Source organism: Chiloscyllium punctatum, chromosome 3 (genome assembly GCF_047496795.1).
Source record: "Chiloscyllium punctatum isolate Juve2018m chromosome 3, sChiPun1.3, whole genome shotgun sequence".
NCBI lineage: Eukaryota > Metazoa > Chordata > Chondrichthyes > Orectolobiformes > Hemiscylliidae > Chiloscyllium > Chiloscyllium punctatum.
This window is the reverse complement of record NC_092741.1, coordinates 95,391,556-95,419,445: the sequence shown is the minus strand read 5'-3', so window position 1 is coordinate 95,419,445 and position 27,890 is coordinate 95,391,556. Positions and strand designations below refer to the sequence as shown.

General features: G+C 40.5%; 1 protein-coding gene across 9 annotated transcripts in view; it reads right to left on the bottom strand.

Moving 5' to 3' along the window:
• Positions 1-27,890, bottom strand: part of itsn2b (intersectin 2b) — a 202,361-nt gene that overhangs the window by 139,322 nt on the left and 35,149 nt on the right. For all 9 annotated transcript variants that reach the window (XM_072556764.1, XM_072556757.1, XM_072556772.1 and 6 more), the window contains one exon: positions 8,822-8,885. In XM_072556764.1, the coding sequence (XP_072412865.1) occupies positions 8,822-8,858 (37 nt within the window). In that variant the 5' untranslated portion in view covers positions 8,859-8,885. The remainder of the gene's footprint in view (positions 1-8,821; positions 8,886-27,890) is intronic.

Below are 27,890 nucleotides of genomic sequence, written 5' to 3'. Positions count from 1 at the left end.
AACGTTTTTCCAGGAAGGGGTGTGGGACATGTTTCTCATCGACCCAACCAATCTCCCTCTACTGACACGCTCATTGGATTGGCAGAACTGGTCCTCACTCTCAACAAGTAGTTGTTTGAATCCTTTCATTTCCTCTAGGCAAGACGGGTAGACATGGGCATCTCAAGGCCCCAGCTATGCCTGCCTTTTCACACGGTGCATGGAACGGTCCCTGTTCCATAGCTACACAAGCACTGTCACCCACCTTTTCCTCCACTACACTGATGATTTTATCGACATCACCTATGTGGCCCCAAGAGGAGATTGAACAATTCATCAACACCACCAACACCTTCCACCCTGACTTCATGGTCACATGGACCATCTCCGACACCTGCCTCCTATCTGTCTGTGGCAATCGACTCAACAGGCATCTGTTTCAAACCTACCAACCCTCACAGCTACCTTGACTACACCTCCTACTACTACCACCCCTCCTGTAAAAACGCAAGTCCTTACTCCCAACTCCTCTGCCTCCACTGCATCTGCGCTCAGGAGGAGCAATTCCATTTCAGGACATTCCAGATGTCCTCCTATTTCAAGGACCATAATTTCCCTTCCTATGTGATCAACAATGTCCTCCATCGCATCTCCTCCACTTCCCACACCTCTGCCCTTGATCCCCAACTACAACAAGAATAGAAGCTCCCAGTCCTCACATTCCACCCCATGAATCTCGAGATACATCACATTATCCTCCACCATTTTTGCCACCTACAGTCAGACCCCACCACCAAAAGTATATTTCCCTCCCCACCACTGTCTGGATTCCACAGAGATCATTCCCTCCATGACTCTCTCATTAGGCCCACACTCCCCAACCAGCCCACATTCCATAAATGGTGGTTTCTTTTGCTGCTCCATGAGGTGTAGAACCTGTGTCCACACCTCCCAGCTCACCTCTGTCCATGGCCCTAAAGAATCATTTCAAATCTAGCACAGATTTTCCTGCACATCCACCCACCTCATTTGCATCGGTTGTTCTCGATGTGGTCTCCTCTAAATCGGTGAGATCAAGTGCCAAATCGCAGAGCGGCTCAGGGAACATCACTTGACTGCATATACCAAACAACCCCACTGCCTGTGGCCAGCCACTTGAACTCCCCCTCCCACTGCCCCAGGGACATCCAAATTCCGGCCCACCTCCTCCACCAAATAAAAGCCATGTATCAAGTGGAGGAAGAATGCCTCATCTTCCGCTTCGGGACCTATCACCACACGCTTTCAACACTGACCAGTTTCCATATCTTTCCACACTCCACCTCATCCCAGATCTAACCCTCCAACTTTACACTGCCTTCTTGACCTGTCCATCTTCCTTCCCACCTATCTGCTCCACCAACCTATAACAATCCCCTCCCACCTGCATCCACCTAATGCCATCCCACCCTCCCCTTCCCCTTCCACTTTCCTGCCAGAAGCACAATGGAGCAAATGGCCTCCCTTCTGTGCTGTACAATTCTAGGTTTTTAAGCCACTGGTCAACATAAAAAAATTGCAGTTTACAACCAACAAAAACATTTTTACAATTCCCTGCAAGGTTTACATGATTAGCCTAAAATCATTTTTCTGCTACATTCTATACTCTTACCAAAGTACATTTAAAAAACTTTACTGCTTCAAAACTGGATAAGAAACACTGCTGAGCCGTTCAAATCCAAGGTCACATTTTGTTTGAATAAAAGATAAATTTATCATGTGATATTAATCTGACCTGATCATGTTGACCATCATTCAGTAATATTTGTGTAAGTTATTCCAAAATTATTTGGTCTGAGTACAAAACTGACCTCACATCAGAGCAAATTGTTCACAGTTTCAACAATGATATTTGCACAAGATGATCCTGAGTATGGATTTCAAAATCAAATCTCAACACGGTTCTCACTTACTCAAGCCTTCTTAACATTACCACATACAACTGACATCCAGTCATTTAGTTATTTTCAAAGACAGTTTACCACTTGAGGATTGTCACATCTTGCCTTTATATTGTGACTTTAACACAATCATAAAGCTGTTTAGGAACTGGACGCCAGGAGAGTGAGAGTTGGGGAGGTGACTAAAAAGGAAAGGTCCACATAAGAGTACGTCCCCATTTAATGTGCCTTATTTCATATTATTCCATTTCAATGCAATTCAGCTAATGGGTCCTGTCATAAGCTTCAGTTTTAAATTGTTTAATGCTAGTACAACATTGAACCACATGTCCTGACTCTCCTTCAGCTATGCTTTCGCTGAAGAACCTGTAACTTGCCACTCCCTACTCAGCCTCTGCTGCTCCCCGAATTTCCAGTTTGCTGATCCTCCCATTCTCTGACATTGCCACTCACTGCTTCCTTGTTCCAATTCCCTCAGAATGACAGCTGCAGTGGTGCTGAAATCCTGGAACATGATTATGATTACAACAGACCCAGCTCTGAATATCTGCACCTTCCAGGTCCGCATTTTAACTTCAAACTTCCAAATTTGACTCCAGAATGTACATAGACTTCAGAGGAAAATGCGCGTCCAGCCGAAGCTCCAAGTTCTAAGAGTGCAGTTCCCAATATTGCAGTCCCTTATACTGTACTCAGCAGGGATTCAAGAGAAGACAGAATTGTGGAGTCAGAAGTTTGGCAAAAGGTAGAGTCAGGGAGCACTGAAACCATAAATGGAAGCAAAAGTATGGGTTAGGTGAGAGGTAAAAGCGCAAGTCAGAGAGGGTAAGCAAGCTGAAGATAGATTAGGGAGCATCAGAGGTTGTAAATTGAAATGTCAGAGAGAGAGAAAAAAAAGCGATAGGAAGGTCAGAGGATAGAATATCTGGCAAGAAGGAGGTGGTTCAGCAGCAGCAAGCAAGCAAGCAAACCTGGGGCAAGTGGAAGGTTACCAAATTTCTTTTACATTACTGTGTATACTTTTCAAGTGTTTTTTATCTTACTAGGTTTCTGTTCACTAATTCAGGAAATTAGCAATATAAAATAATGCATTTCAATTTACATGGATAACTTTTCAAGGTTTTGTGTTTAACAAGAATGATCCAAGAAAAATCTAACTATAGTTAATGGCATTAAATTACAAAATCTGATTCACTTTGAGCCATTTTACTTCAAATTATAACTTTTCAGGAAAGCTTTAAGTGAGGACTTACTGTATTCAGAGAGGTAGCGATTCTGGTAGACAATACCAGTAATTTTCTAGTTATTCTTCAAATCTCTCATCATTGATTTATTCCACTTAATTTCTCAGTCTATTTGCATCATGGTTCAAAAAACAGCTCACCACCAGTTTCGATGGCAAATCCCAAGAGTGAACAAAAAAAAGGTTGTCTATCCAACCCGGAGTGACAATATATTACAGATAATTTAAGTATACTGTCACAACTCCAACTGAGAGACGTACTTAACACTAAGCACAAGAGAGATATCTGGGACACTGCAAAAAAAAAGTTATCAATTTATTGTCGTATACTCTGCAAAAAATTGTTATTTGGAGTACTTGACAAGTACAACAGTATGAAAGAGAAAGAATTAGAATTTATACAGCATTTCTCACATCCATCGGATAGTCAAATGTGCTTCACAGCCAATTCAGTAGTTACACTTTTTTGTGTGGGCAAATACAACAGTTAATTTATGCACAATAAAATTCCTGATTTTGATTTTCTTGAATGTTGTCGATGGATAGTTTGGCCATGAGATTGGGAGAACATTCCTGTTATTTTCTGAACAGTGTTACGTCATCTTTTACATCCATCTAAATAAGTTGAGGGGGCCTCAGATAAGCAGTTACTCTGAAAGATAGCACCTCTGACTGCAATTAATCATGTGTACCAATGAAGAGGTGATTCAATTGCTCAAAAGTTTTGACATCCCATGCTTAGTTTGAAGCTACACTGATAAATTTCATTTAAACTATTAATTTATACAAAATACATTTGATCACTTCAAACATAGAACAGAAACATATGCTGAACAAAAATTTTCATAGTCAGTTTCAAGTTTGTATTTATGCCAAAAAGAAACAATTCATAAGCTTTCAAGTGGATATGCAATGATCAAAATGAAAGTTAACTGATCTGAAAGGAGTGATGTATTAAAATAGTTGTGAATAGGTGTGACGAAGGTTACACCACATCTCATCACCATAGAATCTCTAGTGTGGTAGCATGCCATTCATTCCCATCTTTTGCCAAAAAAAATTTGTTCCATCGAGTCCACACCGACCGTCCAAACGGCATATCATTCAGACCCAACCTACCCCTGTAACCTTGTATTTCCTATGGCTAATGCACCTAACCTGCATACCCCTTCACACTGTGGGCAATTTAGCATGGCCAATCCACTGAATCTGCACAACTTTGGACTGTGGGAAGAAACTTGAGCATTTGGAGGAAACCCATGCAGAAATGGGAAGAATCTGCAAGTTCCACACAGACTTGGCCCTCGGCTAGAATTGTTGCACCTATGTTTTTTGGTTGCTTCTCAGCATATTCTGGGATTCCAAAAGGAGCTATGTCATATATCGCAACTTAAATACAGAATACAAGAACAGTGGAAGAAAGAAATAAAAAGGAAGAGATTCAGCAGCCCAGGCCGTATCTGCTCAGATCAATCAATTTTCATTGCAACAGAGTGGTGAAGGAACTGCTGGTAATGGAAGGTAACCTGAAGTTGTGGAATATCCCGAAGGATCATGGAATAATTAAATTTAAGTGACAAAATGGATGATCTGTGTGGATAAAAAAGTCTTACTTGAACAAGTGAAGAAATGAAAGATTGACTATGAGAATCTATAAATGATAAAAGCTGAATCATTACCTTCACTCAAAGTCTAAAAACAATGTGAGTGGAGAGCTCAGAAGGCTATAAGGTGTCCAATTGTAAGATGAAGTGCTTAATCTTTACTTGTTTAATGTTTCAATAGAATAGGAAATATGCTACCCGAGTTGATTTCAGTGGGAAAATGGCAAAGCTGTTAAACTTGGTTGTGACATTGTGATATTCTAATGATCTAGATGTTGATACCCCACAGTGGCTGCTGAGCTTAACTTCATCATCCTGATGAAGGGCTTATGCCCAAAACTTTGATTTTCCTGGTCCTCGGATGCTGCTTGACCTGCTGTGCTTTTCCAGCACCACGCTCTTGACTCTAATCTCCAGCATCTGCAGTCCTTACTTTTGCTTATTATTGATGGGAGTTAACAAACACAGTTATGGACAGATAGAGTCAAAGAATTAGAGTTATACAGCACAGAAACAGATCCTCCAATCCATTTCTTCCATGATGACCAGATATCCTAAAGTGATCTTGTCCCATTTGCCAGCATGTTGCCATTTCCCTCTAAACCCTTTCTATTCATGTAACTATCCAGATGCTTTTTAAAAATCAAATGTCGTAATTGTACCTCCACTTCCTCTAGCAGTTCATTCCATACATGCCCCACCCTCTGCATGACAAACTTGCTCATCAGGTCCCTTTAAATCTTTGCTCACTCACCTTAAACCTGTGCCATCTAGTTTTGGACTCCCCTACCATGGGGAAAAAGACCTTGGTTATTCACCCTATCCACGCCACTCATTATTTATATTTAGAATGGACACAGGGTGGTAGATGGAGTACTAATCAGGAAGTGCAGTGTTGATCATTTTGATAGCAAGGACCGAAAAGCAGCCTTTTGTTTAAAAGGCATGTTGATGTTCAGAGTAACTTGGGTGCAGTTGCACAAGTTTGCAGATACAGCAAACAATTGGTAAGGAAAACGACGTTAGCTTTTCTTGCAAGGGATTGAAGGACAGCACAAGAATAAGTTTTGCTACAACTGTACAAAGCTTTGATAGGACCCCACCCAGTATTGGTCTCCAGTTTAATTAAAGGATTTAATCACATTCAAGGCCGTGCAGCAAAGATTCACCTGAATGGGCCCTGGGATGAGTGTATTTTCTCTCTAGAGTTTACAATCTGTCGTCATTGAAACACAGAATTATAAAGAGCTTGACAAGCTAAACACAGGGGCCTTTTCCTTTGGCTGTGCAACGTACAATGTAGGAGCACATAATCTAAGGTTAAAAGGGTTGATAATTTAGGACAGAGATGACAAAACGTTTCTTCACTCAGGAGGTTCAGAGGGTTGACTTCTCTAGCCCAATGGGCTGCAAATGTTCCATCATTTGGTATAGGTCAGGTTCTCAGAGAATTAAGTAGAGGGACCATGCATAAAAGTGGAGCTAAATCAAAAGATCAGCTCATGAATATTCTATATTAAATAGAGGAGCCGGTTAGGCAGGCCATAGTTATCCATTCTTGCTATTTATGTTCTTGAAACATGGTATCTTGGTAAAGCATTTTCAGGATAAGTCTTCAGATAGTTGTTATCTGATGAAACAATTAAACTACAATTTTCAAACATAATCATGTGTGTCATGTAGAATCATAGAAGGGTGTAGCACAGAAAGAGCCCATTAAGCTTGTGTTCATTTTGAATGAACAGTACAATTAATCCCACTCAGCTGATTATTTCCAAATTCTGGCAATATTTTCTGTTTCAAGAATTTATCCAATTCCATTTTGAAAGCGATTACTGATCTGCATTCAACATCAGTGGGCGGCACGGTGGCACAGTGGTTAGCACTGCTGCCTCACAGCGCCAGAGACGCGGGTTCAATTCCCGCCTCAGGCGACGGACTGTGTGGAGTTTGCACATTCTCCCCGTGTCTGCGTGGGCACCCTCCGGGTGCCCCGGTTTCCTCCCACAGTCCAAAGATGTGCAGGTCAGGTGAATTGGCCACGCTAAATTGCCCGTAGTGTCAGGTAAGGGGTAGATGTAGGGGTATGGGTGGGTTGCGCTTCGGCAGGACGGTGTGCACTTGTTGGGCCGAAGGGCCTGTTTCCACACTGTAAGTAATCTAATCTAATCTAATCTAATCTAATCTAATCATTCCAGGCAGTCCACAGCAGTAATGTTTTTGTTCAGGTTACCTGATTCCTTTTTCCAATTACCTGAAGGCTATGCCCTCAGGTCATCAACCTTTCATCTGCCATGAGAACACAAGAAACAGTTTCTCAACATTTACTGGTTCATGATCTTGGAATGTTACTGTTAAGTATCTTTGTAATCTTCTCTGCTACAAGGAAAACAAACCCAGTCTCTCTACCCTCTCATCAGGTCTGAAGACTTCCATGTATGGAAATGTTATACAAAATCTCCTATATACCTTTTCTTAGACCTTGACACCCTATCTTCATGTTTGGGGTCTAGAATTAGCTGCAATATTCCAGCTGAAGCCTAATTAACACAACTGTCTTCCTTTTTACTTCATAAAGACAAGGATCCTAAATGTCTTAACACCTGAACTTGCTTTGCCACCAAAGACTTGACAAAGTACTTCCCTCAGTGCTTTTCTTTCTGCATCCCCTTTTAAAACTGTACCATTTACCTCCCCCATAATTCTTACCACACTTTGTCACTTCACACTTCTCTGGTTTAAATCTCATCTACCCCAAGTCTGCCTGTTTGGCTATTCCCTCACCATGTTTGGTACTTACAATTTCACTGATATTACATTTTGAGCATTTATGTCATCTACACGATTTGATGTTAGATCCTCTGTGCCCAAGTCCAGGTTATCAACAGGCATCAAAAAGATTAGTGATCCCAAAATCAACTCTAGGGGACAGCAACACAGACATGTCTTCAGCTGATTTAAAAAAAAAATCATTACTCTCAGCTTTCTGTGCCTTAGTCAATTTTGTATCCAGTCAATGCCACTTCATTCCATGGGGTTCAATTCTGTTCACATACTCAGGATGTGACACTTCATTAAATACTTTTGAAAGTTCATACTCATAATATCAATTGCATTTTGCTCATCAACCCCTTTTTCTCCAAAGTCAATCAACTCAATAATAGATCTGTAAGCAGTATGGCGTGCTAAGGATTCAATGTACCTTGTATCAAACTACGAACTCAGCGGTAATGCATCACAACTAGCAAAAGTTAGTTTAAATAAAAATTGTTCAAAAGTTTATAAATGAAAACATTGCATGGAGTTTTAAGTCAGTAGTCAAGAAATGACGCTTACTGTTCACAATGTTGACAGCTGCCAAGAGTGTTTAATGAGTGGTTACTTGCTAACATCAGGTTTCTGACAGAATACTTCCCATGCTACCAAAGCCCTGTGGCACATGTAAACAATCATGAAGCAGTGAAGCTTTCCAACCAGACTGACATAGGCCAAGTCTAAACCAAGTAGAGACTGAAGCAAAAAATATTTAAATCTTTGATGCTAATTAAATCACGAAGACAGAAAACCCGCATTATAAAATTCAACATAAGTGAGGCTGTTTGACAATAATTATCATTGATCTTGCTATTAATAATGATTGAATGCATCTTTTGGCCTTACTTCGCACTCTTTATACAAGGTAATAGAGCAAAGGATGGGTTAGGAAAAAGTAAATGAGATAAACCATGACAAACTACGCAATAAAAATGCAAGAAAAAGAAGATTAATACTTTCATTAGATGAACCTGGAAATACGATCAAAGGATGATTACATCTTAATAAAGTGAAATAAAATTCACTCTCTAGAAGCTGTTTAAACAATTCTATTATGGAAAACACTGCCAATATTTCATGGAGTCTGATTTAGCATGTATATATTTTTGATTACATAATTTAAATTTAAGATATAGCTGAAGCCAATGTATAATATACATCTATCTGCAGAGTTTCACGAAAATTTCTATCAACTTCCAATTATGTTGCAATCAAAGCAAAATAAACAACGAGCTACTTACCATTCATGGCTGTGGGAAACTGAGCCATCATGGTCATGTGTGTGCCTTGCTAGCTATCAGCCATCTGCAACAAAAACATGCTGCATTAATTATGCATCAAGGACAGACACCAGTTTACTACCCTGCTGAGCAAGGAGAATGTCAGCTTGCTTTAGCTCACACTTCTGAAAATGAACAATGCGTGGGTTCAAGCCTATGCTGATCCAGCTGAATTCACACATACACAAACATTCAGAAGATAGGTGGAGCATAAAGGAGGGGTATTCCTAAAGAAAGCAGAACTTAATGTGCTTCACAACTGAAGATAAAAAGGCATAAAACAGGCACAGATACATAATTCCTTTATTTCACAATAGTAGGAGTTGAAATGAATCAATATTATTTCAAATGGCCTAACAGGAATTTGCAGTAAAAATACAAGCATTGCTGTTTTTAAAAGAAATGTATGATTCCTCCAATATATTACTGACACACAAACTCCATGTCATACAAGTACTGTCTGATATTTAAAGTATTGCATCTGTCAGATCACTTCGCATCTGTTCTTTCCTCTACATAAGTTTGCATGGAATGTGCCATTGTTCAATTCACATGGAGGAAATATGAAGGATTGAACGTTATACAAAACTTATCTTGAGAGTAAAGTCAACCATTTAAGTCAAGGATTAGGTAACAAATGGAATCCCTCCCACTTCATTCCACTGTCAGCAACGAGAAACAGGACATAAAACACTATGTTCCGATTTGTAACATGGAAACAAACATCTCTCCCCATTTAATAAGTGCCCACACCAGGAATGCAAAATAATGATCCACCTAACAAAAAAAAACAGAAGACAGAAATAGCGTTTAAAAGGACAAATATGTAAAAATGGAATTTGAGTGAATTACACATACATCAAGGTTCTTGCATCACAGAATTGAACAGACACAAAATGCTTGAAAGAAACAGAGAGAAGGAGACAGAGAGATTAGATACAACACTGCTTTTTAAGGCAAATTTTCCTTTCATTACAAATTCGCTCAACACGTTATCCTTAGTCTTTTTTTCATGTTAAGGGAGGGAGAGATGCTGATGTAATGGTAATGTCACTGGACAAGTAATCCAGAATCCAGTCCAATGCTCTGGATCCATGGGTTGGAATCCCACTTTGGCAAAATCCCTTCTATTGAAAGGCTAGGGGTCGTATTCAGCATATTTCAATTCCCCAGAACCCCAACATGTTGTTAGGATACCGATAAAGCAGGTTTCTTCACATAAAAAAAGCAATCACAATGATACAATTGTGAGTGCTTGGGAATTTTCCAACCAATGTTTTCAATTCTTCACTAGACATACCATCTTAAAGTTGTATTTTGCACAAAACCAAGTTTTAATTAAATAATGTTGTTAAACAATATGATAATATGCTAATATTTTAAAGGTGGTAAAGTGAACAATTGTTATATTTTTATAGAAAATGACACTCATTCAGGTCCATTTCATCAGGCAACCTAAGCATTGATGATCTTTGCAAATTATCACAGGTGCCAATTTGTCAGTTTGTCAGACTTCTATTTAAACCTTGACAACTGCATCTAATTTCCAATAAGATACATGATGTTTATGATAACCATAAAAGTTATTCAATGGTGTTCAAATCTTCTTGTATTTAGAAGGCCATTCAGTTCTTTGAGTCCATGCCAACTCTCTGCAAGAACAATTCAGTTAGTCAGTCCCACTCTCCCAGCACAATGCAGCACATTTCGTTTCTTGAGATCCTTATCCAACTCCTTTTGAAAGCCACAGTTGAATCTATCTCTATTAACCTTGCAGCTATTCTGTATTCTAGACACTTGCTGCACTCAACGTTTTTCATGTTAACTTGGCTGATCAGATAATCAACTTCATTGTCGTACCTTATCCCTTAAACCCTCAAAGCCCTTATTATAATCTATCAATCTCAGCCTTCAATGTACTTAACAATCCAGTATCTAGCGCCCTCTCCAGTAAAGAATTCCACAGATCTACTCCCCCCAATAGAAGAAAGTTCTCCTCATGTCTTAAATCAGCAAATGTTTATTTTGATATTTTGCCCTTTGGTCCTAGATTCTCCCACAAGGGACACAATCTTTCTGCATCAACCCTGTCAAATCCCCTAAGAATCTTATATGCTTCAATAAGGTCTCCTCCTATTCTTATAAACTCTAATAAGTACAAGACCAACCTACTCAATCTCTCCTCACTAAAAAAAACCTTCCATAATCGAGTGAACCTTTTCTGGATTGCCTTCAAAGTTAGTACATCTTTTCTCAGATAAGGGAACCAAAACTGTTCACAGTATTCAGATGTGTAGTTTTACCAAGACCTCTATACTTTTGTACTCCATACTTTATGAAATAAAAGGTCAATTATATTATATTTGTCTTCCCTATTACTTGCTGAACTTATATGTTAGCTTTTTGTGATTCACTGCGAATGACAATAGTTTTTCTGTCTACTCTTTGGTCCCTCATGACTTTGAACAGCCTTACCAAATCTCCTGTTTTTCTTCTCTTCTATAAGTACAGGAACTCCAGCTTTGACATTTGAACTGAATTCTTGTACCTGTGCAATCATTCCCATAAAATATTTTGGTACCCTCACCAAAACCTTCCTCAAATGTGGTGTTCCAAATTGAATACAATATTCCAGTTGAGGCCAAACCAATGTTTCATACAGGTTCATCATCATAACTTCCTTATTTCCTATTGTCTGAGAATAATGACATTGCAAATATTCTTTTCCATTATGAAAGTAATGAAATTGACTTTCAGCAAACCCAAGCCCCACCTGGAAATTAGGACATCACCACAGAAGGCAAGGAGGGGCAACAGATATCCATATATTAACATGCTTTCTGCAGTTTGTGGTCAAACTAGAAATATCCAATGATTCCTGGTGAAATGCCTACACATCTCATACACTGGTGAGAACAGGTTTGACTTGGTTTCAGTGTATACTTGCATTGATTTGTATGATGCAGGTCTCTCTCACAAGGTCAACATTTATTGTTGATTTCTAAGCATCATCGAGATCATTGGGAACCACCAGCTTGCTGCAGTTCTTGAAGCACAGATATACCTTCAAAGCTTTTGGAGAGTCTCAGGATTCTAACTCATCAACAAAGAAACAACATACTTCCATCAAAGGATAGTGCGCAATGTGAAGAAAGACTTACAGGTGGTCATGTCCCCCATCACGTATTGCCCATTCTTCCACACAATACTTTGCAAGTTTAGAAAACACTGTCAGAAAATCCTTGGTTGTAGAGTATCTTGACAATGGTGTATAATGCAGCTATGGCTAGAGGGAGTGAATGTTTAAGGCAGTGGATAGAGGGTTGATAAAGTGGGCTGTGTGGTCTTGGATGGCATAATGTTTCTGGAGCACACTTAGAGGTGTACTTTCTAGACCAGTGGTACATATTCCATTACACTCCTATTTTCAGTCATGTTGATGGTGACAAGACTGTGGGGATTCTAGAAGTGAGTTATTCACCACAGTTTTCCTAGCTTCTGGCCTGCTTTTGTAGCAATAGTACTTATGTAGCTAGATTAGTTGCAATTTTAGTCAATGATGACCCGCAAGGTGTTGTTGATGGAGGATTCAGTGACAATAATGCTACTGGATGTCTGGTAGTAGTTCTGCTCTTTTGCTGGAGTGTGTCATTAGCTATCATATTTGTGGAACAAATGCTACTAACAGGTTAACAAACCAAGCCAAAATGGTGTCGAGGTTTTGCTGTTTGTGGGCATAGACTGCTTTTTCACCTGAGAAATTGTGAACCAGACCAAACCAATTACTGTGCACTGATCAATAAATATCTTAATTCTGACCTTTTGATAGAGAATATCTGAAGTATACAGATTCCAGGACACTGCCCTGAAGAATTTCTGCAGCATAATCTAGATATGAATGACTGGAGTCCAAAAATCACAATCATGTTCCCGCTGTGCTAATAATGATTCCTCCCGGGAAGACTCTTTCCACAATTCCCACTGCCTTCAAATATTATTCAGACTTCTTAATGCACACTCAATTAGAAGCTGCCTTGATATCATTGACAGTCAGTTTCACCTCACCTCTGAAATTTAGCTCTTTTGTCCATTTTGGGTTGTAATGAGGTCTGAATGGTACTGGCAAAACCCCAAGTAAATACACCTGATAAAGTGTCATTTGCTAACACTTCCATCACTTTATTGATAAATTGACAGTGGACTAATGGAATGGTAACTAACTGGACTGGATTTGTCCTGCTGATTGTGTTCAGGACACAATTGTGCAATTTCCCATTTTTGTTGGTTAGCTGTCAATATTGTGCATGAGCTGAAACAATTTAACTAGGAACATGGTTCGTTTTGGAGCACAAATTTTCAGCACACAGTCAGGATGGTTTCAGGGACCAAAGCTTTTGCTTCATCCCGTATGCTCAGCTGTTTCTTGTTGTCACATGAAGTGACTCAAGTTGGTTAAAAACTGGCTTGTTACTCTGGGGGCCTCGAGAAAAAGCCAAAATGGATTATCCAAACTGCACTGGAACATTATGGCTCATGCACTGGTCTTTATAAAACTGAGTGGGGGAGGAATGCCAGTAAAACAAATGAATATAAAAGGAAAAGTCATCTTGGGCCTGCCCTCCCAGTGATGGTTTAACCCGAGAGTGACCATGCCCAGGTAAGGGGGAAGAGGTTGAGAACGAGAGCCCTTCATGGTAATGTCAGCCAGCAGAGGAATTGAACCCATGCTATTGGCGTCATTCTGCAACACAAACTAGCCATCAAGCCAACTGAGCTAACCAACCCCTTAATCAAACAAGTATAGCTTTTTAAAAAACATTCACTCATAGGATGTGGGCATTGCTGGCTGGCCTGGCATTTATGCCTTTGAGAAGGTGGTGGTGAGCTGCTGTCCACGTACTAGACCTACAATATCATTAGGGAGGGAATTCCAGGATTTTGACTCAGCAAGAAATATAGTACAAATAAACAATGAGTGCAATTCTGATCAGATCATTTATAACTTCCAGTTCTTCAGAGACCTTTGGAATTAGAATACAACAGAGAGCAAAGTAAGTTACACCTGCTGAGTGTTAAAAGATGATAACAACACACCTAGAGCCGCTGGGCATAGATAGCCTTTTAAATGAGAAGGAAAACAACAAATTCATAGAGTCATAGAGATGTATAGCATGGAAACAGACCCTTCGGTCCAACCCATCCATGCAGACCAGACACCCCAACCCAATCTAGTCCCACCTTCCAGCAACTGAGCCCATTCCCTCCAAACCCTTCCTATTCATATACCCATCCAAATGCCTTTTAAATGTTGTAATTGTACCAGCCTCCACCACTTCCTTTGGTAGCTCATTCCATACACCTATACTCAATACTCTGACCAATAAAGGAAAGCATATCAAACGTTTTCTTCACTATCCTATCTCCCAAGACTCTACTTTCAAGGAGCTATGAACCTGGACACCAAAGTCTCTTTGTTCAGCAACACTCCCCAGGACCTTACCATTAAGTGTCTAAGTCCTGCTAAGATTTGCTTTCCCAAAATGCAGCACCTCGCATTTATCTGAATTAAATTCCATGTGCCACTTCTCAGCCCACTGCCCCATCTGGTCAAGATCCTGTTATAATCGGAGGTAACCTTTCTCACTGTCCACTACACCTCCAATTTTGGTGTCATCTGCAAACTTACTAACTGTACTTCTTATGCTCGCATCCAAATCATTTATGTAGAATTGGACATTTTTGAGTTATTACATGTTACAGAAGATTACAAAGACATTTTATCGGCTACATACTTTTACTACATCAAAAACAGAAGCACATACTTCAAAGGAATAAAGATGTGATGTCAGCCTTGAGGAAACACCCCATTTTAAACAATGGAAGTTCTCAAACTTTAAAGACAGAATAATTGAGTCAGACAATGTAATAAAAAATATGTAGGCTTGAACTACTTTCAAATATTAAAAAAATGATTTCGTGCCTTTTTCACTATCTGGCCTGGGTTGTATTGTATAATTGAATCCATTTGAAATCTTTCATTTGAGAGGACAATGGCACGACAATGGACAATTATTTCTACTCTGGAAGATGGAACTGAAATCAGCTAAGTTCGATGAAAGATCTTTGCCACTTGCAGAAATTAATAGTTTAGATGGTCTCAATCTACCTATGGCTGGTGCGGGAAAGGAAAAATAGCTCTCAGGTTTTAGCTAAGCCAACAATAGGACAGAATGAAGGCCTTTGTCCCAAACGTCGATTCTCCTGCTCCTTGGATGCTGCCTGACATGCTGTGCTTTTCCAGCACCACACTCTCAAATAGGACAAAATGAGTTTTACTCTGCATCTTGTCACACTACATGCCTATTCTTGTTGTTGAATATGTGATAAAAGTAGGTAGTACTCCATCTTTTAGGAAGGCAGATTTATCTCCAAAATCAAAAAATCCGAAAGAAAACTTAATGTTGAGCAATTAGTGAAAGAACACGCACATTACTAAATGATACTGTAACACAATTGAGGTCTTTTGTTGATGTATAAACCTTGCACACTTGTATAATAAAAGAATCAGAGTTAATAATTATAAACAAGTGAAAATAAACACCAAAATGCAGCATCTGTATATATGCATATACAATGAAGCTGATGACTTCTTGTCTCAATTATTCTCTATCAATTAGTCTCTAATAGGACCTGATAAGAGGAAATCCCCAGTACCTTACATGCTTCTTAAAGCACAAATCCAAGGTAATTTCTTTCATACCAAGCAGGCCACACTAAACAGGTAATGTCTTAAATTACGTGTCTTGCAAAATTCTATTTTCTGCCAGTGTTTGATCTAATTTGCATTTTAATGAGTGATTCTCTTTAGAGTATCTCAAAACAGATTCAAATCTTAAATTCTTGACTACCAATGCTAACTGAAGTGTGGATGGCAAAACTAACGTAAAAAAAGACTAACAGTACAAATAAAGGGTACAAAACCCTGTAAGAATAATTCATTACCTGCTGGATTAAGCTTCATTATTGCCTTACTGTGCCACAAAACTTCATTTAAGAACCATCAATCATGTTGCTCACTGGATTCTGTACAAAATTAAATTATCAGTCCCACATGGCAGGAATAGAAATATCTTAAAACCAGCAAGCTCATGTAGCTATTAAGTTTGACGAGGAACCTCAAGGAGACAACAGGCTTTTATTGACTTTGGGGAAACGAATGGTAGAATTGTGCAAATTGTTCAGTCTGAACTCATATCTTTCATTCCATTGATTGTAAAATGATTAATTAATATCAATTAACAAATTAATAACTTAATGCATCCTTTTAGTTATAATACTTGCCAGCAATTTCTGGCCCATAATTTATTTGGTGTTTTTAAAAAGAAGCTTTACACTTAGCAGGAGAGAGGAAATAAGTGTGATAAGCTTTTTGGGGTCAAATGGTCTTTTCTTGCCTTTAACATGCTTTTAACCTGAACATGCATAAAAGTCAAGCAGGTATGTGTGTCAGCCTAATTTCTCACTGTCAAATTACTTTCTTGTTAAACACAGAGTTATTCAAAGAAAATTTGTATACTTCATAACAAGTGAAATAAACTGCATTAGAACTCCATGTATTCAGTGGATTTATTTTAAAGAATCATAACTCAACCCCCACCCAGATGTTTTGGCACCTCTCAAAATTTCTACCTTGCCTTCACTCAATTTCTTTTTTGAATTCCTCCAATCAGGTTCCCATCTTGCAATAACACAACGGCATGTTAACATGTTGAGTTTTATGCACAGTGTGAAATCACAGATTATTTGCAGAGGTTTAAATAATAGCAACTGAGAAAATACTTTTGCTGTTTTTAGGATTGAGTGCTCAGATAGCTCAGTGAGTGGAATTTTCCAGTGTTTTAGTATGGAGGAGTCTGTCCCAACACATTACAATGAATGAATGAATATATATAAAGAACTGTTACAGGCAAACAGCTGGTGCAGACAACTATGTTGGAAATTTGTAACAAGGCATGCAGATTAAAACTTAAAGATGAAACTAACAAAGTTTCAATCTCCTATCCTTAAGGGAGCAAGGACTAATTTATTACATAATGTCTGCAAATGAATAATAACTATTTCTCTGCTGGGTTTGTATTTCCAGTACAATATAATCAGCTAATCACCACATTTCAGGATTTAATTTGGAAAGGTGGGGTATGACGGAATGTTCCTCTAACGTTAGATCTTTAAGAGCATAGTACACTAAAAAGAAAAATACAGTGACTGTGGACTTGTTGGGCCAAATGGCCTGTTTCCACACTGTAAGGATTTAATGATTCTAAGATGTGAACAGCTAGTTGTTAGTTTGTCTCAGCAATCAAAAAAACTTCACATATCTGCAGCACTGGAAAACCATTATCCAATGTCATGCTTGAACTGAGAAATGGAGCACAAAGGCTTAGAGGGATTTCTTTGAAACTGCTGAGTTAAGCAGCAAAACTGGGATAGATGCAGTGGGAGGAGTTACAGAATAGGTGCATGTGTAATATGGCACATTTATCACTTTTGTATTATAATGTAGAAAAATTACAAGTTTAACACATTGAATATGATAATACCGCTGGTGTGCTTCTGTGTGGGGTTAGCAAGGCTTTTAAGAATTCAACAACAGGATGCATATATGCCATCCTTAAAGTGGTGCTTCACAGATGTATTATCAGACAAAATTTGATACTGACCCAACAGAGGTGTCTGAAAATCTTGGTCAGGAAGATAAGTTTTAACAAGTGCCCTAAATGCGGCTTTGTGAAAAGGATTATAGAATGTGAGAACAAGGACATCATACTAATTATGGACCAATCTCTGGTTACATCTCAGAAAGAGCACGGTGTGCAATTTTGGACCTCATATTTTGACGATGTTTAGGGATTGGAAAGTGTAGAAAGCAGATTTATATATTTGAAAGAACAGGTGAGCAATTTCTATAACGTGAAATTGCAGGAAATGGGATTGTTCTTCTTAGGACAGGGAAGGTTAAGTGGTGACCTAATCATGTTTTCAAAATTATGGAGGAGCTTTGATGGAGCAAGTATGGAGAAACTATTTCTCTGGCTAGTGAATTTGTAGTAGAAAATAAAAAACTAGGAAAAGAAATACATTAACAAATGTGGATGAAGAAACCAACTCTGCAATTGAAATGGATAAAATTATTTGCAAGTATTAAGAGGTCAAAAAAAGGTCAATCACATTGTCGATAGATTCTATAAATAGGAGTTCAGAGCACTAATAGCAAAAGAGCAATGATAATTATGAATTGGCAATAGTTGTGCCAAGGTCATACACTGCTGCCTAAGGTTTCTTTATTTATTCTCAGGATATGGATGATTTTTTAAAAAATGTTGCAAATGCTGCAAATATTCTTCATTCCTAATTCCCTGAAGTGGTGGTGGTAGTGGGCTGTCTCCTTGAACTAGGCGAAATGAGGACTGCAGGTGCTGGAGATTAGAGTCAAGAAAAGTGTGGTTCGAGGAAAGTACAGCAGGTCAGGCAGCATCCGAGTAGCAGGAGAATCAATGTTTCAGGCAAAAGCCTTTGGGTTGATTCTCCTGCTCCTTGGATGCTGCCTGACCTGCTGTGCTTTTCCAGCAACACACTCTTGACTCTTGTATACTTTAACTGTTTCAGTCACTACTGTAATGGTCTTACAGTAATATTAGGAAGAGAATTCCAGGAATTGGACCAATGACACAGTTTAGACAAAGTCCTGTATCTCAAACGTAAGACAAAATCTACTGGTGTAGAGTAGGATAAGCATGGTTAAACAGTTAATGTACTTTTAATCAATGAATAGAGAAAGTCAACTTCCTTTGGTTGCAGAATCAATATAAGAATGCAACTAAGATAGTGAACAGGAAAGTTAGATGATTTTTGCAAAAAGTGAAACAGGCTTAAGAACAAGGAAAAAGGCAAAGATAATGGGATTAGCTTAGGTTGCTCCAGCAAAGAGCTAACATTGAACAGAACGGTAAAATTACCTTCTTCTACTCTAACCGTTTAATAGGTCCCTCGGGATTTAATCTTTCTCAGTGTGTTACAGTTGTCAGTGTAATATAATTGCAGGACTAATGCATCCATGATCAACACAGTGAGGGTTTGATTTCCTTGGTGCTTCACTGAGTACATACTAAATGAGAGAGAGAGAGAGATACGTCCCACTGTGAAAAGTGGAAGGGAAAGTGAGTGCAAAGAGAAAGGGAAATTAATTTCCATACTTCACAATCATTAATTTCACCAAATTTAATTTTACAGCAGCATAGTAACAGACTCAAATGAAGCTGTCTGAAAAGGGGAGTTAAGAAAACGCTTCAAAATATGAAAACCATAAATTCATTAAACAAACCTCCACTAACAACTGATGAATATTAAAAAAAATTGATTTATATGGTGTTTTTCACAATCTTAGGATCCAAAATACTTTATAGCCAACAAAGTTGTTCTGTCGATTGGTTATATTTTGTGACGCAAGGAATCTGCACACTGCAAGGCACCACAAACAACAAGCTAACTTTAAAAAACGCACGTCTTTCAATGATTGTGGTTTGGGAATAAATCTTGGACAATGAAAAACTAAGAATCTGACTAAAAAGCTCCAGATGAATGGCACTGGCGTGGCGAGCTGTGTGACTTCTTTCTTTTCCATTTCTTTGATGAAAAAACTGTAGGCCATCAGCCATAGTACTGCTCAACATGAAGGTGAAAACACAAAAGAGATAAATCAGAAAGCAGTAATTATGTCGCAGCAAACCTGGGTCTTAAAAGCCTTAAAAAGGAGTAAAGGCTAAACTTCATGAATTATTGAGAGGTTGTGGGAAAGAATTTTGACAAAGTTAATTTTTAATGGAGATCAATGGCAATCCAGGTAGAACACATCAGAGGAGCTAGCTAAACAGAGTGGAGATCTGAACCAAGGACTGATCCAGATACTCCCCCCTTAACCAGATAAGCCAGGGGAGGAAATGTGTGGCATTTTTATCTTCAGTTGGAGCAGATTTCTCCTACTCACCAAATTAATTGTGCAAGATTTCTAGACAGAAACACTTGAAATACTGTGCAGCATTCTCCAAAAAACATATTAACTTGAGAAAAATATGAATATGTTTATCACGTGCAGTACTGCCTTAAAATTTGATTATTTGGAGTATACCAAAAAAGTACAACTGGTTTGATTACCATTTGGGTGTGGCACAGCAGGAAATAGTAAGAGGTTAAGTGGAATTAAATAGGAAGTGCGCAGTACAAAAATTCAAAGTTTTAATTTCTTTGTCTATGCATGTTGTACTCTGCAGGATTCTTAATGCACAAAAAATAAAGAAAATTAAAAGAAACAAAGATAAGTCAAACATGGAGAGGTATTAAATGAAGCATAAATATATATTTGGACTTCTGAAAGGCACCTTAGTCTGAATATTAACCCTTCCTACTAGAAGCCTGACAACAATAGAAATACAAATTTTTGACATGTCAGTGAACATGAACAGGCACAGATCAACTGCTTTAAATTGGATGAATCTGGAAGAATTCAATGAATGACAACTGATGAGAAAAGATAAAGTTTTGTTTCGTACAGTTCTGTGAAAAATAAAGTTGCCAATTGGAATTATTCACATATACTAAATTGTAACTTTCAGGAAAATTCCAGTTAAACATTTCTCATTTTCAGTCTTTTACTTCTGTAACTCCAGACCAGTGCTTCCCAAAGACCCCATTCTCCCCTTTTCTGAAGCAATTGAAAATTGTCATGATGTCTAGATAAGCATTTGCAGAGACCAATTAAAACCAGGGGAAGCGAGGTAGGTCATGACTGCCCTACAGCTTATGACCACACTTTTGGAAGCACTGCACTAAGGCATATTGAACATTTTTCTAAATTAAAAACGGGGCAGTATCAGTATCAACATGAACAACAGAACATATGTAATTCACAGACTTAGACAAATGTTATTCAAATCTGGAGTATTATCTCATTATAAACTTATTTTCTAATTTACTAAGTAAATATGCATTGTAGTCAAGTCAAAGAACTGTGGTGATTTCTGAGAGGCCATAGTATGCCATGAAATTTAAATAAATGTTGCCAATGCATAACTACAAATATGAAGAAATATTCTAGACTTTGTACTGATCTTTGAGTTTGCTTTTGAAATTCGATATCATGCATTATTTTCTGATTATTTTCATGAAAAAAGTCACAGCATCATTATTGTGAATGAATGTATAGTCAAATCTAGAAATGCGTTGGCCACATCAAATTCTAACCTATTGCAGAGACAAGGTAGGAATAGAAAGGTGGCACAGTGGTTAGCACTGCTGCCTCACAGCGCCAGAGACCTGGGTTCAATTCCCGCCTCAGGCGACTGTCTGTGTGGAGTTTGCACGTTCTCCCCGTGTCTGCGTGGGTTTCCTCCAGGTGCTCCGGTTTCCTCCCACAGTCCAAAGATGTGCAGGCCAGGTGAATTGGCCATGCTAAATTGCCCGTAGTGTTAGGTAAGGGGTAGATGTAGATGCAGGGGTATGGGTGGGTTACGCTTCGGCGGGGCGGTGTGGACTTGTTGGGCCGAAGGGCCTGTTTCCACACTGTAAGTAATCTAATCTAATCTAAAACAAAAGGTGATTCAAAAAAATTTGCATTATTCAGATATGGAGGATCACTTTGTAGTTACTTTTTTAAGAACAGCTTTTTCCCCCTGTACAGTGTTTTACATAGTAATACCATTTAGACTTAAAACAGAATGTGTGAAGATAACCTAAAGTGAATTAATCACTGAAATCTCCATGCCTTCCAATGAATAAGTCAAGAAACTTTGACAAGTTACATAAGTAAAGATTGCCAATAATACTAAAGAGCAAAGCATGATCATTAAATAATACAAATTTGCATTTCCATTGTATATAATATCGCATATGACTGATCATGTAAGCCACAAAACAAGCCCTTAGGCTCCACTGAGACAGCATCTATTAATTTGTATCAGATTTACCATTCCTGAAATTGACCAAATTGCTTGCTCAAGAAGGAAGAAAGTCAAGCACAGATTAAGCCTCCATGATCTTTAACACTTCTTTAACAACCAGCATACATACAACTGACCATTTTCTTGATGTGTTGCTGGAATATCTTCAGCCATGGGGTGGTGACTGTGGAAGTTATCGGCTCCACAGCTTTCTGTGACAAAGTCATATCAGCTATGATCAATGGCAAAGATGACATGATAGATTGAATGGTGTAACTCTGCTCCTATATTTTATGGCCATCTATTCAGGACAGCATTTATTGTGGCTGTGGGTATGTGTGCTGAGCTGCGAAGTTGATTTGCATGTGCTTCATCCCCTGTCTAGGTGCTTCAGTGCTTTGGAGCCTCCTGTGAAGCACCGCTGTAAAGTGTCTTCTGGAATTTATTTGGTTCCATTTCTGCTGCTTTTGGTTGCTGATTCCAGTTGTTCGTTGTTGTGGCCTAGGTCAATGTGTTTGTTCTTAGAGTATGTGGATGAGTGCCACGCTGTTTAGATTGTCCTATGATCATTGTGTTGTCCTTGTCATCTGTGTGTGGCTACGAGGGACAACTGGTCGTGGAGTTTATTAGCTAGTTGGTGTTTGTGGATGCGGATTGCTATTTGTTTCGGGCAATCTGTAAATGACATTAGTTTTGCACAAGATGGGTATTGGGTCTTTTGACCTAGTGAGTTGTTGTCTGAGCCTGACTGTCGGTTTATGTGCTGTTATGAATTGCAGTGAATTATAGGAGAAGTCTGGCTGTCAGTTCTAAGATTTTTTTTACCTATGGTAGCACGGCTAGTGAGTTAGGTTGTGGCATGTCTTTGATGTGTTGTCTGTCTGTTAGGCATCTGCGGATGAAGTTACGGGGATATCCATTCTTGGTGAATACTCTGGAGAGGTGTGCTTCTTCTTTGTCCCTTCGTAGATCAGGAGTACGGCAATGTGTTGTAGCCCTTTTGAACAGGGTCCTAATGCAGATTGTGTGTATCGGTGGTTGGTGTTGTAGTTCAGGACCTGGTCAGTGTGTATGGCTTTTCTGTACACTGTTGTGGTGCACTCACCATTCTATGCTCTTTGTACCATCACGTTGGAGGGGTGGGGGACGAGGACGGAGGGCAGTGTTGGCCGGGGACGGGCGGGGGAGCAGACTTTAAAAACTCTAAGCCCCAGAGGAAAGGCATTTAAATCGATTAACTGATCTCATCTTGTTTGGATAAATCGAGGTTCCTCTGTATAAGGCAAACAGACAGACAACTAGCAATTCAATCTGCATTCAAAAACACCAAGTAGCAACTAAACACCACAACCAGCTTCCCTCGGAGCCATGCACACAGATGACAAGGACCACAAATTTAACTGGGACAATACAACTACCATAGGACAGCCAGAGAATTTCTAGAAGCATGATACTCATCCACAGACTCCAAGAACAAGCACATTGACCTAGACCCAATATACCAGTCATGACAACAAACAATCAGAATTGGAAGCAGCAGTTAATAAATAAATTCCAGAGGACAGTACAACAGGAGACTCCAAAGCACTGAAGAGGTCATCTAGACACGGGACAAAGTCTGCAAATCAACTTCCCACCTCAGGGAACATACCCACAACCACAACAACAGGCACCCCAGTTACAAATCTTTACCCAAATCTAGAACAGCATTTATTGTCCACCCTTAATTGCCTTGAAGAGGATAGCAAGAATGTTGAGCTGTACAGACTTTGGGCATTGATATTCTCAATGCTGTTAGTGGGGGATTTACAGGATTTTGACTCAGCAACAATGAAAGTTAAAAATCACATAACACCAGGTTATAGTCCAACAGGTTTAATTGGAAGCACACTAGCTTTCGGAGCAACGCTCCTTCATCAGGTGGTAGTGGAGTGCTCAATCCTAACACACAGAATTTATAGCAAAAATTTACAGTGTGACGTAACTGAAATTATACATTGAAAATTGATTGTCTGTTAGTGGGCGGCACGGTGGCACAGTGGTTAGCACTGCTGCCTCACAGCGCCAGAGACCCGGGTTCAATTCCCACCTCAGGCGACTAACTGTGTGGAGTTTGCACGTTCTCCCCGTGTCTGCGTGGGTTTCCTCCGGGTGCTCCGGTTTCCTCCCACAGTCCAAAAGATGTGCAGGTCAGGTGAATTGGCCATGCTCAATTGCCCATAGTGTTAGGTAAGGGGTAGATGTAGGGGTATGGGTGGGTTGCGCTTCGGCGGGGCGGTGTGGACTTGTTGGGCCGAAGGGCCTGTTTCCACACTGTAAATAATCTAATCTAATCTAATCTAATACCATGACAGTTTCACTTCTTTCATGTGTAAATCACAAAACCTTTTTTTTAAAAAAGTTGCACTCTCAGGTTAGCTGTTAACAATGGTGATAGCTAGACAATATGTTGAAGGTGTTAGCCCCCTGTGTTCTCTGTCTATGCCATGATGTTTAGATTGATTCTAATCTAAAAAGTGAGATAACAGAGTTTTACATAAATTCATGCAGTTTTTGACCAAAGTACAATGTAACCCTGCAAGTACAAATTCACCCCACAAAATATATGTGTGCATGTGGGTCTTTGTCTGTCTGTCTGTGTGGGTTGGGCGGGGAGTGTGATAAAGTGTATGTGTGTATGAGTAGTGAGTGCAGAGTGTCTTAAGTCTGTGAGGGGATGCATGTGAGAGTGTGGGAGTGTGTGTCTGTCTGTAAGGGTGTGTGTGGGTGTCTGTGTATATGTGTGCATAGGAGTGCGTGTGTGTGTGAGTGCGTGCATGAGTGTAAGTGTGTAGGAGTATCTGTGTGTGTATAGTGCAGTGACATGAACCCAAGGTCCCAATTGAGGCCCTCCCTATGGGTACCGAACTTAGCTACCAGCCTCTGCTCGGCCACTTTTCGCTGCTGCCTGTCCCGAAGTCCGCCTTGGAGGATGGTCACCCGAAGGTCCGAGGTTGAATGTCCTGGACCACTGAAGTGTTCCCCAACTGGGAGGGAACCCTCCTGTCTGTTGATTGTTGTGCGGTGCCCATTCATCCGTTGTCGTAGCCTTTACTCAGTTTCCCCAATGTACCATGCCTCCGGGCATCCTCGCCTGCAATGTATAAGGTAGACAAAGTGGCGGAGCCACGTGAGTACCTGCCACGTACAAGGTGGGAGGTGTTCCCACGGGTAATGATGGTATCTATTTCTACACTCTGACACGTCTTGCAGCGCCTACCATGACAGGGTTGTATGGAGTTGTCCTGAGAGCCGGGCAGATGGCTATAAACAACGATCTGGTTGAGGTTTGGCGGTTGTTTAAAGGCAAGTAGTAGAGGTGTGGGGAAGGTCTTGGTGAGGTGCTCAACCTCATTGATAATGTGTTGCGGTTACGAAGAACATGGCATAGTTTTTCAGCTCCTGGGAAATACTGAACAACAAAGGGTACCCTGTCAGTTGCAGCAGGTGTCTGTCTCCTGAGGTCGTTATGGTTCCTTGCTGTCGCACGTCGGAACTGGCGGTCGATGAGTTGGGCATCACACCCCGTTCTTGTGAGGGCATCCCTGAGTACTTCCAGGTGTCTGTCACGTTCCTCCTCACCTGAGCAGATGCAGTGTACGTATAGGGCTTGTCCATAGGGAATGGCGGTTTTAATGTGTTTTGGGTGGAAGCTGGAGAAGTGTAGCATTGTGAGGTTGTCTGTGGGTTTGCAGTAGAGTGTGGTGCTGAGGTGTCCATCCTTGATGGAGATGCATGTGTCCAAGAATGAGACAGATAGGTGAGAGTAGTCCATGGTGAGTTTGATGGTGGGATGAAACTTGTTGATGTCACTGTGTAGTTTTATCAGTGACTCCTCACCATGGGTCCAAGAGGAAGGAAATGTTGTCAATGTACCTGGTGTATAATGTTGGTTGGAGATCCTGCATAGAGAAGAAGTCTTGTTTGAAACTATGCATAAAAATGTTGGCATATTGGGGTGCAAATTTGGTCCCCATGGCTGTTCTGTGTGTCTGGATGAAGAACTGGTTGTCAAAGGTGAAAACGTTGTGATCAAGGATAAAGCGAATGAGTTGTAGGACAGTGTTCGGAGATTGGCAGTTGTTGGTGTTGAGTACTGAGGCTGTTGCCGCAGTGCCATCATTATGGGGGACGCTGGTATAGAGTGCGGAAATGGCCATTGTGATGAGGAATGTTCCCAGTTCGACTGGTCCGTGGGTGTTGAGCTTGTGTAAAAAATCCGTAGTGTCGTGACAGAAGCTGGAGATCCCCTGTACAATGGGTTTCAAGATGTCTTCCACATAGCCAGAGAGATTCTAACATACGGTCCCATTGCTCGGCACGATGGGATTCCTGGTGTGTTGGCTTTGTGTACCTTTGGAAGGCAGTAGAAGTCACCTACACGAGAAGTATATGGGATGAGGGCGCGTAGGGAACTCTGAAAGACTATAATGCCTATAATGTTCCTGGCTGTTCAGTTGTTGGTACACTTCCCTGCAGTAATCTGTTCTATTCTGAATGACAATGGCTCCTCCTTTATCTTCAAAGTTTGTGTGAAGATTTGTAGCTCGGGTGCTCATTGTTGTGGTTCTGTTCGTCGAACAGCTCGGCAAACAGAACCACAACAACGAGCACCCGAGCTACAAATCTTCGCACAAACTTTGAACACCTACGGGCGAGAGACGCTAAGAAAAGCCAGGAAATGGGAATCCTGTGCCAACCGCCTGAGCGCCACATACTAATGCACGAGAAATTCCCAGCTCAGCGAACAGAACTGCAACCTCCTTTATCTGCGGTTTTGATGACAATATTGTGATTGGTTTTGAGAGCCTGGTGGGCATTGCGTTGTGAACGGGTGATGTTTTGCACTACCTTGTGGGTACGGCTGATGAATCTAGCATTTATCTTTCCTGACGGTTTGAGCATACATGTCAAGCCCAGGGCAGTGGCCCTCCGGTGAGGTCCAAGTTGAAACCTTCTTTGGTCACTCCTCTACGGATCCCTGTGATGACTGTCCTAGTTCATCAGTGGGCTCATTGGGATCACTGCTGGCACCTTGAAAGAATTCCCGGAGTCTTATTCGTCTGATGAACTCCTCCGTGTCTGCTGACAGAACCAACGGGTCCATTTTGGCACCACACTCTATCGCAAACCCACAGACTACCTCACAATGTTACACTGCTCCACTTCCACCCAAAACACATTAAAACAGCCATTCCCTCTGGACAAGCCCTACGCTCAGATGCTCAGATGAGGAGGAACGTGACAGACACCTGGAAGTACTCAGGGATGCCCTCACAAGAACGGGGTACGATGCCCAACTCATCGACCGCCAGTTCTGATGTGCCAAAGCAAGGAACCATACTGATCTCCTCAGGAGACAGACACCTGCTGCAACCGACAGGGTACCCTTTGTCGTTCAGTATTTCCCAGGAGCTGAAAAACTACACCATGTTCTTCGTAACCTGCAACACATTATCAATGAGGATGAGCACCTCACCAAGACCTTCCCCACATCTCCACTACTTGCCTTTAAACAACCGCCAAACCTCAAACAGATCGCTGTTCGTAGCAAGCTGCCTGGCTCTCAGGACAACTCCATACAACCCTGTCACGGTAGGCGCCGCAAGATGTGTCAGAGTGTGGACATAGATACCACCATTACACGTGGGAACACCTCCCATCTTGTACGTGGCAGATACTCACGTGACTCAGCCAACGTTGTCTATCTTATACGTTGCAGGCAAGGATGCCCGGAGGCATGGTACATTGGGGAAACCGAGCAAAGGCTACGACAAAGGATGAATGGCCACCGCACATCAATCAACAGACAGGAGTGTTCCTTTCAGTGGTCCAGGACATTCAACCTCGGACCTTCGGGTGACCATCCTCCAAGGCGGACTTTGGGACAGGCAGCAGCGAAAAGTGGCCAAGCAGAGGCTGATAGCTAAGTTCGGTACCCATAGGGAGTGCCTCAATTGGGACCTTGGGTTCATATCATATTACTGGTGACCACTATT